We start from the raw sequence: 17,963 nt of genomic DNA on the forward strand, positions 1-17,963 counted from the left end.
TCAGTGGTGGATTATCACTTACAGAATTGGCAGTTAAATCACTCTATCAATGCATGAATTTTGTGGACGGTCATAGCCTAATGTTCCCACCATGAAGATGGCAGTAACATAAAATGGAAAAGAAGATAAAATGTGGCACATGAGTACAACAGTTTACCTTTATATAATTTTTAAAAAAATTAACTTCACTTACTGTAACTTAATCATGGTGGAATCACATCATTTGTATATCACGAGAGCAAAGTAGTTCATTGTCATCCGAACATTCTCCAAGATTTGATGTCTTTAAATCATTCCCAAATATTGTCCTCCACTTCCTTCCCTTTCTTTCACTTCTGTCCCTCTATTTGTACTTGTAAAAAAAAAGTAAACTTATGAATTTCTCTCTGCTTGCACCTGTTCAGATCATTTGATCAGGTGGCTGCTCTGTACCTAGTAGAAATTGTGCTTTCTAAAGTAACCAGCACTAAAAGCATTTTGTAGCCCCTCTTTTACCTCCTCCCTAAGTGGGAAAGTGCCTCTATTTCTCGCCCCATCCACAGCATAGAAAATGCCCCTATGATAGATTAATCAAGCACATGTGAGTTCAGTATACTCTGATTCAACCTGTATTATGCAGTAGCACAGTCTGCTGCATCTTGGCTTGTTGACTAGCATTTTACTGTTATCAAAATTAATTTCCATTGGGTAATTTTCACAGTTAAATCAAAGATGGCAGATTACCTTTGCAGCACTACAGTTTTCAGTGCAAATTTATTTTGGTTTCCACAATTCCTGAACGTGCTTTTGACTGTTTCTTTATATGTTTATATTTATGTAGGGGCCAGATTCACACTATGGAACAAAAGGGCTTCGTAAAGTCATCCATGAATCTCCGACAACGGGCACAAAAACAGTCTTCACTTTCTGTTACGCTGCTGGAAATAATAATGGAACATCAGTAGAAGATGGACAGGTTCCGGAGATTATCTTTTATACGTAGTCAAGCTTGGTGAAACCTCAGAAGAGACCTTGGCTAATCTGTCAAATACAAACTGGTTGTATGCTACTGTATATTTGAAATGAAGAGTGATGTGCCTACTGCTAGGCACAAGTTTTTGAATATTGTGCTTTATTTTTAAATGTTATTGGCTGGCAATGTAAAAAAAAAAGAGCTTTTTCTTGTTTCTTTCCCCTCCACCCCCCCCCCCCCCCCCCCCCCCCCACCAGCTCTGTATTGTCGCAGAATGTGGGAGTATTGATATTGTGGTGCCAATTCCCTAAGCAAATATTTTGCTTACTGATGTGTGAAAAGCACTTATGTAACCAACCAGGGCTGTAGCAAAGCTGAGTATTTAAGCCTTGAAGTTTCAGTTTAAACAACCAAAGCATTATTACAATGAAGAAGGACCTTGATGGTGGTAGTCAAGGCCAAGACTGCATAAGAGGAGAGCTTCAAATAAGTATATAACACGTTATTCTGTAAAAACCTTGGATTGGACCAGCAGCTTGTGATACAAGGAACAATAATCAAGATTTAAAAAAGGGAACGTGTTAACTTGTTAATGTTTAATGAAGTGAATGAGTAAATAAACATGAACATGTTCATCAGCACTAAATTGTAAGTTGAAAGCTGCAATATGTACAACCCATTTTCAGTGAACCAGTTGTTAACATTTGTAAGTGGTGTATCCAAACATTTCAATAGGAAATTAGTTCAGACTATTATCATAATTACCTTGTTTTTGCCAGCAATTTCCGGGGAAGTTACCTTATTGACAGCATTTTGTAATATTGTAATCAGTGGTATATTATACAATGAAAACAAAAATATTCACGTTGAGTAAAATATCACTGCAAAATTTGCATGGTCTTCCAAGTTAAAGGTGATTTTGTATTCTAGTTTAATAAATTGTCAGTCAATATCTGGAGTTTGAAATATAGGTCACTATCCACTCAACATCAAATTCTACCGTTATGCTACCAACTGTAGAATGGAACACTGAATTTCAGTGAAGATACTATTGAGTGTCCAGACCTACAGCCTCCCTTAGTCTGCATGAAGAGTTGGAACTGGAACAGAATTATAATAGTTGCGTATCTGTGGACAGCAGGACATAAACAGGGCAGTTAGAAGTAGAAGATGCCCTCTGATTAGAAGGAATAGCAGCATAAAAGATGCAGATTCAGCAAAATGAGAAGAATCTAGGGTGCTGGGGCAAATGTAACACAAACTAAGGAAAGTAAATAAAGTAAAACGGTTTAAAATGAAGATTCCATTCCCCCACTCAAAAATTGATGTAACTAACAGCCTCTTGTGCTAACTTATTTCACGCTTTTTCCTAGAAACCCTGTACTGCTGTTCCCCTGGGCGCCACTTTGCTGTTATGCATTGATCTTGCAATAATTTACTTCATTTCTCTCCCTCCTACATCCACCCACCCGTTAAACCTGGGGTGATTTGTAAAGGTCTGTTTTGTAGAAGAATGTAATTGTTATGAACTGCTATATTGTGTAAATTGTCATGCAATGTTTAACTTGGGTACTGCATTGGTTTCAAATTATCACTAGGACAGCATTTATTTTAAAAATGCATATAATATATATTCACACAATTGAAAAAGATATTAATTTCAGCACTGAAAGAAGCTCTGGCTCATGTCTCTGTACTTGTGCTAACTGCACATTGAACCCATTTACTCCAATCCTATACCCCTTTGTACCTTTTAAACGAACTGTGGAATCAAACCACTGACCTGGTTCCATTTTAGCAGCAAACCAACACAAACATTTGTACCTAAACAGTCATGCAAGGAAGATGGTCTATGTTTATTTTCCATTTTGTGTCCTATCAACTGTGAATCACAACGCAGTAAAATATTTTAACGTTTGCTAAAAGTTTGACCTCTTAGTGCTAGCATAATTGAAGTAACACAATAATATCAAGGATGCTCCCTATTGCATTGTATTTAGAATGACAGTGGAATAGTTTGCATGTTTTTTGTTTTTTTAACTGCCTTGGTGCTCCCTTCAAGGTTGCAACTCTTATGTACATGTTGCTCTACAGCCACCATTTGATCTTAACGAAACTAGGTGTAGAAAGCTCCTTTTGTAGCTAATGACATTGTAATTACATTTTTATTATTAATACAAAGTTGCACATACAAGGCTAGAAATCACAAAGGTGCTAATTGGCCATCCATCTTGATGTAAGACTGGTAGTTGTGGCTATTTGAAATTCAATCCTTGCCTTGTAAATAAGATTTAGCAGTATTTACTTTTATCTTGCAAATTTCAGGAAAACCAATTTGGTGCCTAAGCCTGTGTATAAATTTTGGTTTTCCCACTGTTATAAACCAGATTTAATCCCAATGAGAAGATGAATTGCTTTCATTGTACAAGATCTCTCACCCTCTCTACTGCTTGGCCCCTAATAATTCTCATGATTTGTAATCCTCTCGACCACTTTCTCTTTACAACTGCAAAAGTATCTGGAGAAGTAGAATTCAGGGACTTGCAAAATGCCAATTAATTGCCAGTACTGTGAAATAGCTAACATACCAGCTTACTTTTTATTCTTGAATTTGATCACCCTGAAGGGTCAAGTTTATGATTGGTTTATATTGAACAATAGTATGCTGTGCTACATAATGCAATCTGCCAGACAGAGTTCACTTCAGTGCTGTGACTGTAGGCTTTTTAGGTTTAATTTTAAAATTGTTTTGAACCTAAGGAACTGTTAAAATACTTGTGTTATTTGTGAGGCAATTTATGTTGCAGCAATAAATTGTCCTAAGGTAGTTTAAGTAATGCTGCTGATGTACAAAAAGAATTAAAATAGCTGGATTAGAGAAAGGTGTGTGATGCTAAAAATAGTAAGATGTGAATGTAGCAATGTTTTTGTTTTCCCACCCCATCATTGTTGAAAGTCTAAATCTTTTAATTATTTGAGACAACCTTTAAAAGATGGGAGACACATCTAAAACTGACAACTGAAAAATCAGCTGAATTCAAAAGAGTCAAATGTGTAGTCCTGCATAACAGAAGGATAGCATCTAATCAATCTTTTTTTTTAATGGTACCTTTTTTACAATTTCAGGCAATGACATTTACAGTTGCTCATAGTTGCTGATCTATTGGGCTATTGAATTTTCAGCCATAAGGAAGTTCATATTAAGAGATGTTCTTCTAAAATGATTAGTCGTTCCGAGGCTATGACAAGGGAGCTGAAGAAAGCTATTTTACACTTGCTTGATGCTACCCAAACAGACAAGTAGCTGGGCTGACAAAGTCTGCTAGTGGCAAACACAAAAAATTTGCCTAATTTTGAAGCAAGGAGGCACCTCTTGGTTGATGCTGATTTCTAAAGTGTCATTGCTGTGCAAATTTTTAAAAACTACATGCACTTTTTAATCTACTGGAATCAGCACCAAGTTGAGCTTTGTATAATTGGAAAACTGGAATAAGAACTTCACACCTGCAGTTAGCCACCAAGGTGATGCACTGAAACTTAAAGGCTTGTTGAACAGCAACTTTGTTGTGGCCCTTCCATCAACCAGTACACAAGCCGTGGCATTAATTAAGATAATTTTTGCTTATTTAGACTGTATGAATGTATCGGTAATTTTATTTTAGAAACTGCCTGTTTGCGTTCACAAGCAAATATATCATGTAAATTCAAAAGGAGTACTTTAGAATCTTAGATACTGTATGATGAATGTATAATATAATCAGTAAACTTATCCTAAATGTATTCTCACGTCATAAGCTTTGAGAGCCCATTTTTGTCAAGATGTCTACAGTTCAGCAAGACTGCAGTGGAAGTGTATGGTGTAGTATTGTGTATGATTGCATCAGTGTAGAAGCTCACAAACTCAGTATACAGACATCAAAAAGGCTTTGCATTTGAAAGTTTTAAGAAGGAAATTAAAAATCTTGAAAATAAGCTTTTGTTACAAACTGAAACACATTGAGTTTCCAAACATTCCTAAAAGAGATAAAGTGACAATATAATTCAGGCTATACCCTGAATGTGAAGCCTTATAGTATTGAATCCAAAAAAACGTCCTAATTAATTTTAATATCAAAGCATTGTGGTCAAATCTACAGCACATAGTTCTGACAAGCTCCTTGATCCGTTTCATTATCCCAATCTAGGAAAGACACTACAGTGGGGGTATCTCTATTTTGCTTGTTCGGGTGATTTACAGCTCTCTGAAACTCTAGGTGATACTATGATTTCAATGCACTCCAGACATTTTCTGTATGTCCTGATTTCAGTGGAGTATTTTGAGTTTTAAGGAGAAATTTAACAAGTTAGTAAATGCAGTAATTTTCATGGCCATCTAGCAATTTTAAAACTGATATTGCATGGTCATAAAATGTAGTTACCCTATATTAATATGCACTTTACAAACCACTGTAGAACCATGAGCTGAGAGATCATTGTTTTCAGCAGCACCATGAGTTGGCCACGAGTGGTACTACAGTGCAGTCCTGGTAGACAGCATAGCAACTTAGAACCACAGTGTATTTTCTTTGACTCATTTTTCGTGTCTATAACTTCAACAGGTGCACAAAGCTCTTGGGATGTATCATAATCTAATTGCCTCTTGCAGGAGGTAGAGAAGAAGACCATTTGGTCAGTGAATGTTGGGATTTTTGGGTAAGAAATTGAAAGTTCATTATGAATCTCCTCACTTGGCGCTGGAAATTCAACCCTGAGTGCAATTGAGCAAACAGTCATTTTGAATATATGCACATGGGTTGCATTAATGGCATTAAGTGTGTATAAGAGTGGCTTCTGTTTAAGGCCATGTATGATACTATTGATTATACTGGTTTGAGGTAATATATAGAATAATAAATTTGTAGGAGGGGGTTAGCCTAGCAATTATACCATTCAGGGGTTCTGATTGAAGCTTGAATGATGCATATGTATTATCAGCCCCAGAGACTCTTGATGCTTTTACTCCACTCCTATCTATTATTTTTATAATTCGATACAGTTTAAATCTTATTCATGGATTTGTATGAATTCCTGAATTTGAAACTGCTTCAAATCCTCAAGTGATGTCAATGTGTGCATGTTATAAGTAGGGATGATACCATTAAAGGAAAATCACTGGCATACAAATGTGGGTTAATACATCCTAACGTTGGTATGATAGTTGAAGTACAAGCTCAGAAAAAGTTGTGTTTCACAAATCTACTTTGTTACAAATAAAAGTTTTAAAAAATCATTCCTGTGTATAATTAACTTTGTAATTCTTTGTACTTTTCGGTGATCTTTTCTGGCAATTGGCAAGGTTTTTTAATTTGCCAGTCTTCTGCCTCAAAATCCAAACCTTTGAAAAATAAGGAATTCCCATCCATGCAACATTCTGAGGCAACAGGATATGAACTCATGAAGCTTATCAACCTTGTAGGGAATTTAGGACATTTCATAAAAGGGGAAAATATGCGAAGCACTAAAGAGATTTGAAAACAGGTATACAATGGTAGTGACACATCAAGTTTATATGTGTTTATATTCAATTTATATTAAGTTTATATTCCACAGAGTTCAGGGGAAGCAACCGAGTGGCCTACAAAACTAAAATGTTCGAACCTGCTTGCTTTAAGAAGAGAAGACAAGGTAGAGGATTGACCTGCCAAGAAGGCTTTTTGCAGGAGTCCAGGGGCATGATGTGGATTTCATAAACAGGACTCATTGAAAATCTGCAATGCTTTCTGGACGTTAAGTATTACCCTCAGCCCCCAAAGTAAACACAGAATTACACCTAAAATGTTAACTTGCTTGCTCTCAGCACTGATGTTGACTGATCTGCTAAATGTTACCAGCATTTTCTGTTTTTATTTTACATTTCATCTTCTGATTATAATGGTGGATATTGCAGAAACAGTTTCCCAATCAGGGTCAAAATGGCCTGTGGTGCTGGGTGGATCTTGGTGGTAGAGCGTAAGCCTGACACACAGATTCCAGCAAGTTGGCTTATTTAAATAATTTAAAGACGCACCCTGCACACTCTACCCATTCATTGAGAGTATTGTTTTCCCTGAGAGGGCAGGAGTTGAAATTGGGGCTGGGATTTTCCGCTCCCGATTGTGGTGGGTGTTGTGGATGGTGCGAAAGCTAAATCTTGCGAGAAGGCCCAAAATCAGTTTTACGACGACGTAAAACAAGGAAGCGATTGCGCTTCAGCCGTCAATGGCAAGCCCTGTTTCCCGCCACCAAACGTCACAACTGTCATTAACATAATTCAGCATCTCATTACGCCTGCTTGCTGGAATCATCCCTTCGTGCTGGATTAAGGGCCTATGCAATTAGAACGACATATTTCACAACAGGATTTCAGCGACATGGAGCTGGTGACCTGCACTTCACTCGGGACTCAGAGGTGAGTTGCATCATGCAGCGCCTGCAGGGGTCAGCGCCAGGCTTGGCAGGCTGCACCGCATCAGTTTCAGGGGCGGTCTCAAAGCAAGTGTCTACGGGCACCACAGCAGGGCGAAGGCGGGGGTGAGGGGGATTTTACTGTGCTGCAGGGCAAGGGCTCCATTGGGAAAGGGCCAGACAGGACTGAGGGAAGGGAAGGGGCTGTAGGGCAATGGCTCCATTGGGGACAACGAGCGGGGAAGGTTGCACTAAGACACATGACGGGGGGCGGGGGGTGGGGGGGGGCGCGGGTGTTAAAGGGCTACCCAGCTGAAATGATAGTTCCAAACTGAGTGCAGAGATACAACTGAGACAGGTTGGCAGTTGTTCAATTGACATGCGGGGAGTCAGGAAAGTGAAGCAATAATACCCATTCATGCAACACTGATCCCTCAAATTGACAATGATTGTTTCCCTTGTTTGCAGCCTTCAAATTCATCAGAGTATTATGGAATTGCAGAACTATTGGGTGACTGGACAAGCTTGAGAACCCCCTTGGAAATGTGACCAGTGACCACTCACAGAGAGAAGCCTTCAGACCCCCTAAATTAATCTCGTACTCGCTGTACATTAATCCACATGTTTGGTCCAAACAGTGCAGTCTTAGAATGAAGGTAATGATGATCCCAGCACCTTGACTGGAAGCAGAACACCCAGTTGGCTGAAGCTGCTGCCATTTGGTCATGTGGGCTTGTGGGGGGAGTCATTGGGGAGGGTGGGGAATGGTTTTGTGGTGAACATTCTTGCACACCTCACACTGGGCATCATTTCAGGGGCCAGTACTCTCTGGTGTGCGTGAAAAGGTCTTAGGCCCACAATCACAGACAGAAAGTGGACCTTTGGCAACAAATGCTGACTCTTGCGTATTTCTCATTGATACTGCAGTGAGGAGACCATCAGGAAGATGGATCCTGGTGTTGTTGCTGCCTGTATTATTGTTTATAGGCAGGAGAGAAGAATGAGAAGAAGAAAGCGACAGAGGCACCTGGCTCGCCAAAGAAGGAACAGAACCCTCAAGACCAAGGGGCAGCAGTTCCTCCTCCAGACGCAGAGGATGATCCTCAGAGAGCCGTCATTCGTAGGCGCCTCACTAGACCCAGGGTGTATGGATGACACATGTATTACCTGCAGATGAGTGAGAACAAGTGTTGCAGACACCTCTGCATGTTAAGGTATCTTAATTCTTCGGGATTTTGTGCCATGGGGGTGTGAAAGTAACCACTGCATTCAACTGCTACTCCAGTGGCCCCTCCCAGGGCTGCACTGGGCACCTCTGTGGCACCTCCCAAGCATCCACCCACAAATGCATCCAGGAATCCACAAACGCCCTTTTTGCCAAGGCCAACATCTTGTCCACTTTGACAGAGATCAAGCAAGCCAGGATGCAAGAGCACTGAGCTTTGCAGAGCTTTCCTGTTTCCCACAGGTGCAGGGTGCCATCGACTGCATTCATGTGGCTATAAAAGCTCCCTGGCAACAGACAACCCAGTATGTCAACCGGAAAGGCTCCCACTCACTCAATGTGCAGCTGGTGTGCGACCATAACAAACTTATCATGCAGGTGTGCACCAGATTCCCAGGTACTGTCCATGACTTGTGCATCCTAGTAGGTCTCAGATCCCTGGCATCTTTGAGAGACAAATAGGATTCAGGGTTGATTCCACAGGAACAAGACCCACAAAGGACGTGGCTGATGACTCCTGCAGAGAGAAGGTACAACGAGGCTTAGGCCGCAATCTGGACATTGGTGGAACACACCATAGGGATCCTGAAAATACGATTCTGATGCCTGGACAGATCTGGCGGAGCGCTCCAGTACACTCCCCAGAGGGTTTCACGTGTCATTGTGGCTTGCTGCACGCTACACAACCTCGCTCTACAAAGGGGGGAAGACTTGGCAGATGACAAGATGAAGGAGCTGCACGTCTCCTCCGGTGAGTAGGGCCTTGAAGGGGGTGATGGTGATGAGGTCTTGGAAGCCAAGGATGCAGGTGAAGAGGCCTTTGCATGGGCCTGACCAGGCAGGCGTGCTCATGAGGCCCTCACTGCCAGCAGATTTCAGGAGGAGGTTGACGAGATGCACTAAGGATCCTCCTGGACAACTCTCCTCCATCATTGGCCCGCATGACCACCAGCATAGCTACTCCTCTAATTTTACCCACGAGGTTCCAGATGACAGTGCACTATTGCACAGGATGCTCACAGAGCCCTGGTGCTGTGAAGGATGAGCAAGTCTCAAGGGCATGTGTCCGTGCTGAGATGAGGTGCTACCTGGAGGAGGACTCTCCGGCATCAGACATCGGAAAGTGTTCCCTCTTCACATGTCTGTCCAGCATCCCAGGTGCAACAGCACCTACAAGACGCAGGGGCACTTTCATGATCCTCAGTGGCCTAGTGGCTGTGTGCTGTCGATCTGGCAAGGCTACTCATGGAGATCCATCGGAACCAACGCAGCCACACACCATGTGTCACATCAATGGTGACACACAGACACAACACTTGGGACACGGCAGTTGATGAAATACTGCTGCTGTGAATCCACTCGGAGATGATTCAGCTGGCTGTGTTACACTCCCCGAAATGACAGTGACATCTGGCGGTTTAAGTTAGGGATCCCGAGCTACATTTCTCCTATACCTTATATAGAGGCGGAGCACCTGAGCATGATGAGGTCAGACACTTGGCTGCCTGATATCGAGATGCCGCTGTTTACACACAGCCAAGGCCAGCCCTGGCCCCAGCCAAGTCCATCATGAGCAGAGAACATGAAGTCCTCAAGGGCACGCACCATTGCTAATGAGGAGCACTGTTCTGCTTCATCACATACTCACTCTATCCCTTTGCTCCCCTCCACATTGTCCAAAGCAACAAATTGCAATTCCAGAGCATGCCTAAAGGCTGTTTTGACCTCTAGAAATCACCATTTGGAGGTAGCATCAGTAACCTCTTGGAGTGTCAAGGTGATGGGATGCACACCAATCTCTACCAACTTTGTGACCAGACCCTTCTCCCCACAATAGTCACAACTACAGGGTGAGAGAGGCTTAAGGTTGGACATCTCAGCGCCTGCACACAAATGTGCCATTGCTTCGCCACTTTGAAGTGGTAAGGTTGTCCCAGTTTTTGCTGAGTTCGGCAGATTGACACTGGGAATGATGTAAACCTGTTTGGCTGAGGGTAGCGCACAGAAGCTCTGAGTATAGGCTCATATCATTATAGCGCTGCTGAGAGACAGCGGGCACATGGAGTTGGATGGTACATGAGCCTTCTCCATGCGTTAGCACATCTCTCCTTCACCTGTCAAGAACACAGACGAGATAGGGCATACCCCTGACTCAATCGTTCAGAGCCAAGAATGCACATGACGGGACCCTATGAGGAATGGCAACGAGGTTTGTTCCACAAGCACGTTTAGCATGAAGGTGCAGGTGTTACCAATATGGAGCATTATGTTGAAATGGGACACTCACTGTGGTGAGATGGTGACACTGCACAGAAGAGAGGCCCTGGATTGAGGCCATTACCATAAGTGGGTGCAGGAACCAAGGTATCACAGGTGATTGACAGTAATACAACTCATTATAAGAAAGAGGCATGGACAATAGGAGATATGAAATGATTGCGAGTCTATTTATGTTTGTGAACAGTAAATACATGTGGTTAACACCCATGCCAACATTGTGCATCTACATCTTCTTCACTTTCCTTACCCTGCTGATATGTCTTGGTGCTTCCCCGACATCCATAGCAGAGGTGGAGTTAGCCTGCTGACTGCTACGCCTTGTTGTCTGTGATGACCTTGGCCTCTGGAGGACCAAGACCTGGAGGGACCCCAGCCTGCTTTCGGGGTCCTGCTGTGGGACAGGTGCACCCTCCTCAGCCTGTGGAGCTGGAGCTGCGGAGGTCACAGGAAGAGGGGATTTGGACGAGCTGGACACTCCCGGAGTCACCTGGGTGCATGGCCCTGGGGTGTCGAGCTGCTGGTCATCCTCCCTATGGGTGGCCGAGGGCCTCTGGCTGACTCCTTGAGGAGAAGGGGCAGCTGGAATGAGATTGAGATGCCCCACAGCCATCTCGCATTGACACTGATAGATGCCACCAATAGCTACAGCGATGGAGTGCAGCTCTTGCAGCAGTGCAGGGCTGATGTCCCAGACCAAGGTCTCCCCGGCAGCCCTCAACCTACCAGTGTTGACTTCGGTGCGCTGGCATGCTGGTGCTATCACCTCAGCCTGAAGGCAGACAGACTCCTCCATCGTGCCTTGCAATCTGAGGAGTGCAGCGGACATCCCTTCCTGATGTCCCCGCGCTTGTCGCTGCAGCTCCAGCAACTGATTTAGGACCAAACCCAGAGCTCGTCATTGGACTCGGACTTAGCAGAATCGTGGCCTCCAGCAGTCCCCCGAGAGCCAGCAGCCTCTGATTTCCCTGCCTGTGCCTGATATGCAGCAGATGGTGCGCTGTGCTCACCAGATTGTGACCCAAGGCTACTCTAGAGCTATATCCCACTGAGGCGTGTGTCTCTGAGCTGGTGGAGGGTGTGGGTGAGCGCTGTGATGGTGCTGTCCTCAGCTTCCTCTTCCGAGGTGTCATCTGGGCTGGAATTGAGGGTCTGGCTCGTGGGGTGCCCTCAGTAGCTTCCCAGGGGAGCCTACGAAAGAAAGGAGAGACAATTAGTGCCTGGCAGGTGACTCTGAAACAGGAGAAATCACTCACAGCAGGGTTGTCTGATGGATGTCTAGTACAGGATCCTCACTTGGTTGTGCGCCACCAGCTTCCCCTTCAGTACAGGCCTGGTCTACGTCCTGTGTGGCCAGCTCCAAGGCTCTGTTCTCGAAATCTGTGAGAACCTTCATCTCGGAAACTCCATCCCCAGTCTAGGACCTCTCCTTCTTATTGTGAGCCAGCTTGTCCTGCATGGAGAGAGTGTGAGCAAGATGCATGCGAGGGCAGATGATAAGGATGCCTGGCATGTGTGGGTGGTGAGTGGAGCCTTGGACAGGATAAGGATGCAAACTCCAGAGGAGATGAGACCAGATGGAGATGTGAGGTTGCGTGAGAGAGTGAGTGGTGATGTCCCTTGAGATGGCAGGGATTGAGATCCTTGTGAATGTGTGATGGATTTGTCAGTATGTGAGTTGAGAGTGATGAATTTCATTGCAGTACTTAAACCAGATGGATTTTGATAAACGTGTCCACACGGCAGCAAAGTGCTGATGGCAGCAACAGCCTGGGGTAACAGGTTGTTCACATCAGAACAGAGCGGCTACCATGCAGGTATATTACTTTAATATGCCAATGACTCAAGCACCTTTGACTGTACAACCACAAGTTGATGAATGTTACTTGCCAGCCCACTGGAGAACCCAACTCCAGGGTGCAGAGATCTACCAGCAAAACAGAACAGATACATCCCAAAGGTGGATCTAAGGAGCATGTGTATTGACGTACCCTGGCAGAACAGATGAGATCATTCATCCTCTCCCTGCACTGGGTGGCTGACCTCTGCTGCAGGGCATTTGCACTGACCACTGCTGCAACCGCCTCCCAAGCCAGATTGGCCGCCTTGGTGGAAGGCCCGTGGCCAGAGCGGGGATAGAGGGCGGTGGGCCTCAGCCGCGTTCAACAGGCGCTCCGAGAGGCGTCACTGAGTTTGGGTGCAGCATGCTTTCTGTCTTTGGAAGCCATGTCTTCACTGGAGCTGCTGCAGGCAGTGCGAACGCGACGCAGGGATACCATTTAACCATGGCACCCGGAGTTAGGGAGCGCTAAGGTCACACCGGGGCAGGAGAATCAGATGCTGCCCACCAGTGGAAAAGCGTGTTCCCCGTGGATGAATAATTAATCAGCTGCGATGTGGATGTTTTGCTGCAAAGAGCTGCCATTGCATTTCCTGCCCGTTAACCAACTTTGTGCATTTCAGGGAGAATTCCAGCCTGGGTTACTTGGTGTGCAGAACTTCTTAAAGGATACCAAACTTCTTAAAGTGAGACAGCTGGTTTTGGTTTGGAAACCAACTAAACCTGGCTGGAGGAATTCCCAAAAGCCTATCCTTTGCAGAGGAGAGCCTGGAGGGTTTACTGGCAATGGTGGCCTGGAGGAAGAAGCCTATTCTTGGAAGAAGGGAAATCCAGCAAACGTAGCTCGAGTAAGAGGCAGGTTGAAGGTGTCCAATCGGATGAATGAATGAATATTGTCTCCTCTACGCATCAATCTAAGTTCTCTAGACTGGTGAAGTGTCAAGTGGCCAGTGGGTACCTATTCAAAGCAAATGGGATGAGATGTATTCTGCATTGTGTGCCTCCAAATCTTTAATGCTGTCTACAAAGCATTGGCTCCACTTCTCACTTCTTAATGCTTGTTGTCCCTGAACGTGCACCTTCAACTTGGTGGCTGACAATGTGGCTGAGGATGTGTGGCACCTAACAGGTGCTGCCTCTAGCGTCTACAGCTCTCACTTGCGGCAATATTAAGGAAGCATTTTCTTCACAAATAGAGCATGTGTCAGCTTTGCTGGAATCTGGAGCTGACCTACAGCTGGTCAGCAGCCAAGAACCCACCAGACATCAGTCTCCATCTTCATAGAAGCACATACTACAGCTGTGGTGGCAGTATGGTAGGGAATAAAGAACAGTCTGCGTAATAGCTTCTAGACTGTGGCAACTGTAATGTATGCTGCTAAATCTTAGAGTATTCTAAAGCTGCCATTAGATCAACCATCTATACATTGAGGGAGTGAAGGCCATTCTTGTTGTAGTAGTTCAGGGGGGTATTCTGTTAAAGCAAACATGGATTCCCCTAGGACCTTGAGGAAACCAGCAACCCTGTAAAACCCCATGGCTCTGATTCATTGCTACCTTCCTTGGATGCCAAAGTTAATTAATTCACTTGGCCTGCTGTAAAGGGCATTAGTTACAAGTGGATGCCCTTGCTGCAGTTTAGGTGGTGCACCTATACCATGTGGACTGCAGCAGTTCAAGAAGGCAGCGTGCCACCAACTTCTCAAGGGCAATTAGGGATGGGCAATAAATGCTGGCCCAGCCCACATCCCATAAATGAATTTTAAAAATTACACTACAGAGACAAATGACTGCCTGAATTAAGTACATAAAACTTGAGTGCCATGAGCATCTTCATAGCTGCAGAAAGAGGAGCAAGTGCAAATGAACAAGTCATCATGCAATAGATCAAAAAGAATTAAAAAGAATTTTACAGCACAGAAACAGGCTATTCGATCCAACAGGTCCATACTGATGTTTATCATCCACACAAGCCTCATCCAAGCTTACTCCAACTCACCCGATCAACATATTCCTCTATCCCTTTTTCCCTCATGTGTTTAACCAGCTTTTCCATAAACGCCAATATGTTGTTCATCTCAACAACTCCATGTGGTAGAACATTTCACACCCTCAACATTCCCTGAGTTTGTACTAAATTTCCTATTGGTTTTATCAGTGACTAATATTTAGGGTTTTGAACTACCTCACAAATGGAAACATCTTCTCCAATTCTACTCTATTGAAACCCTTCACAATTTAAAAAAACCTCTATCAGGTTAACTCTTAGTCTTGGCTTTTCTAGGGAAAAGAGCCCCAGACTGTTCTTGGGTCTTTCCTGATAGTTTTACTCTTGTGGTATTGGTATCATCCTTGTAAATCTTTTCTGGCATTTTTCCAGTGCTTCTATGTATTTTTTGGAATATATGTTTCCTCAAGTAACTAAGCAAACCACATTGGACTTGGATTGTACCAAGATCTACAAAGAAAAGGGAAGAACATCATAAAACATATTTTTAGGTGAGTTTGTTTCACAATTTCCGTTTAGTTATGCCAACAGCTTGATAAACTTGGAAAAAAAATCCAAGTTTTAGTGTTTGTTTATGTGGCTTAAAATTGGTGCTTCATTCAGTAATTATTTTTATTACAATCAAGGTCATTCCCTCTTAAATATGAACTATTTCCTTGGATGAAGTCCTTCCGCTGCTTTTCGTTGGGTTCAATTCTGCCAGCATGTGGAGCAATATCATCACACTCCTTTTCATATCTGGTATGATAACTTATTACATGTTGTGCCTTTAATTTTGTTAATAAGTGACTACACGGATGTAGACATAGAGTTTTGGAAATGCAGTTGTCAAACTAATTCACATGTTATAACCAATATCATCAATCTAAATTTAACAGTTGTATAAAATAATTCTAGCTTGCTCGGTTTCTATGATTACAATAGGTCTCAAAGAATTCAAGTCTATTCATTGAGCATCTTAGTTATAAATAAGTTTCATTCATGGTAGTTTTTTTTCTTCTTTTTCATGTGTTTAGGTTATCCATGTATTTCTGAAAGTGTAGTCTACAGATTACAAAGAATAGCAAGATCCTTTGAAGCTTCTCGAGCATATTGTTCTTGGCTATTTGATGGACTAGTTGAAGTCTACAATGCAAAACAGCAGCAGTATCTATCATTAATTGCAAGTGGCAATGAAGTCTGGATTGGTGTGTCAAAATGTAATTCAAACTGGTGCTATAGTGGCTCAGGTAGAATGGTCTCCTATTCCAACTGGGCAGAGGGAGAACCCAACAACTACTACTCTTACTTTTTTGGAGAAGAGGGCTGTGTTCTGATGATCGGTAGCCATAAGTGGAATGATGAAAATTGCTCTACGAAATACTACTTTGTGTGCCAACAATGTAAGTACATCGTATTCCTCTCTCATATCTATCATTGCAAAGCAGGTGCTATGATATGTACAAGACGTCCGTGAGGTTAAGTGTCATCAGACTTCTTCATTTGGTTTTTATTTTGTGACACCATTAAGATTTTCCACCAATTCACTATAAATGGGCTTCAGTTGTGATTATACCAAGAAAATGTGTTTTCCGGCAGGAATAGGATTGTTTTCCCTTCAGGTGGTTATAACCTGGCTCCTGAAAGTCAGTATTAGTAGGGGGTTCTCCACACAGAAAAGTTTTAAAGCCACTGCAAGTACCAGTAAAATGCTTTTCAGGACAACAAGAGTTTTTTATATGGGGGCTGCTAAAGCAAGGCTTCAGGTTACTTGACAAGAATGAAAATCTGTGCAGGAGGTGAAAAGAAAATGAAGGGCGGGAGAACCAAAGGATGTATGAAGGAATAGGTTTTATGAAACTTTTGCAAGAGGGGATTGCAAGGCAAGTGGTTAAGGGAGATAATTCCAATGAGTAGAACACAGTAAATGAAGAAGTAATTGGTTGCATACTGGTGGCAAACAATAGTTCAGAATTGTAAGATCACAGTGTGCACCTGGGACTTACAGCTAAAGATAGCTTGAATAAAGTGAGGTTTTGAAAATTAGTATGAGGCCTTGAGATTGTTATTATTGTGATCAGAGACCATGGACAATGTGGGTGTGACAGGGCTAATGGGTGTGTAGAACAAAAACAAAAATACCTGGAAAATCTCAGCAGGTCTGACAGCATCTGCGGAGAGGAATACAGTTAACATTTCGAGTCCGTATGACTCTTCATCAGAACTAAGGAAAAATAGAAAAGAGGTGAATTATAAGCTGGTTTAAGGGGGGGTGGGACAGGTAGAGCTGGATAGAGGGCCAGTGATAGGTGGAGATTGCCAAAGGATGTCATAGACAAAAGGTCAAAGAGGTGTTGACGGTGGTGATATTAGCTAAGAAATGTACTAATGGTGACATTAAGGGTAGAAAGCAGAACGAGCAAGGTACAGATAGCCCTGGTGGGGTGGGGTGGAGGGAAGGGATCGAAATAGGCCATAAGGTAGAGATAAAACAATGGATGGAAATACATTTTAAAATAATGGAAATAGGTGGGAAAAGAAAAATATATATAAATTATTGGAAAAAGGGGGATCGGAAAGGGGGTGGGGATGGAGGAGAGAGTTCATGATCTAAAGTTGTTGAACTCAATATTCAGTCCGGAAGGCTGTAAAGTGCTTAGTCGGAAGATGAGGTGCTGTTCCTCCAGTTTGCGTTGAGCTTCACTGGAACATTGCAGCAAGCCAAGGACGGACATGTGGGCATGAGAGCAGGGTGGAGTGTTGAAATGGCAAGCAACAGGGAGGTCTGGGTAATGCTTGCGGACAGACCGAAGGTGTTCCGCAAAGTGGTCACCCAGTCTGCATTTGGTCTCTCCAATGTAGAGGAAACCGCATTGGGAGCAGCGAATGCAGTAGACTAAATTGAGGGAAGTGCAAGTGAAATGCTGCTTCACTTGAAAGGAGTTTTTGGGGCCCTTGGACGTTGAGGAGGGGGGAAGTAAAGGAGCAGGTGTTGCACCTTCTGCGGTTGCATGGGAAGGTGCCGTGGGAGGGGGTTGAGGTGTAGGGGGTGATGGAGGAATGGTCCAGGGTGTCCCGGAGGGAACGATCCCTGCGGAATGCCACCGGCGGGGTGAAGGGAAGATGTGTTTGGTGGTGGCATCATGCTGGAGCTGGTGGAAATGGCAGAGGATGATACTTTGAATGCGGAGGCTGGTGGGGTGATAAGTGAGGACAAGGGGGACCCTATCATGGTGTTGGGAGGGAGAGGAAGGTGTGA

The 17,963-nt window shown here is 43.5% G+C and overlaps 1 protein-coding gene and 1 non-coding gene across 5 annotated transcripts in view; one reads left to right on the top strand and one right to left on the bottom strand.

The window, feature by feature from the left end:
* Nucleotides 1-6,221, top strand: part of LOC144688908 (BTB/POZ domain-containing protein 2-like) — a 35,420-nt gene extending 29,199 nt beyond the window's left edge. For all 4 annotated transcript variants that reach the window (XM_078555932.1, XM_078555934.1, XM_078555933.1 and 1 more), the window contains one exon: nucleotides 821-6,221. In XM_078555932.1, coding sequence (XP_078412058.1) covers nucleotides 821-982 — 162 coding nt within the window. In that variant the 3' untranslated portion in view covers nucleotides 983-6,221. The remainder of the gene's footprint in view (nucleotides 1-820) is intronic.
* Nucleotides 6,222-12,607: 6,386 nt separating this feature from the next.
* On the bottom strand, nucleotides 12,608-12,857 carry LOC144689295 (small nucleolar RNA SNORA53). The gene has a single exon (XR_013578628.1). It is a non-coding gene; the product is annotated as a small nucleolar RNA SNORA53 (small nucleolar RNA).
* Between the last annotated feature and the right edge of the window lie 5,106 nt (nucleotides 12,858-17,963).

Source organism: Cetorhinus maximus, chromosome 13, assembly GCF_964194155.1.
Source record: "Cetorhinus maximus chromosome 13, sCetMax3.hap1.1, whole genome shotgun sequence".
NCBI classification, from domain to species: Eukaryota; Metazoa; Chordata; class Chondrichthyes; order Lamniformes; family Cetorhinidae; genus Cetorhinus; species Cetorhinus maximus.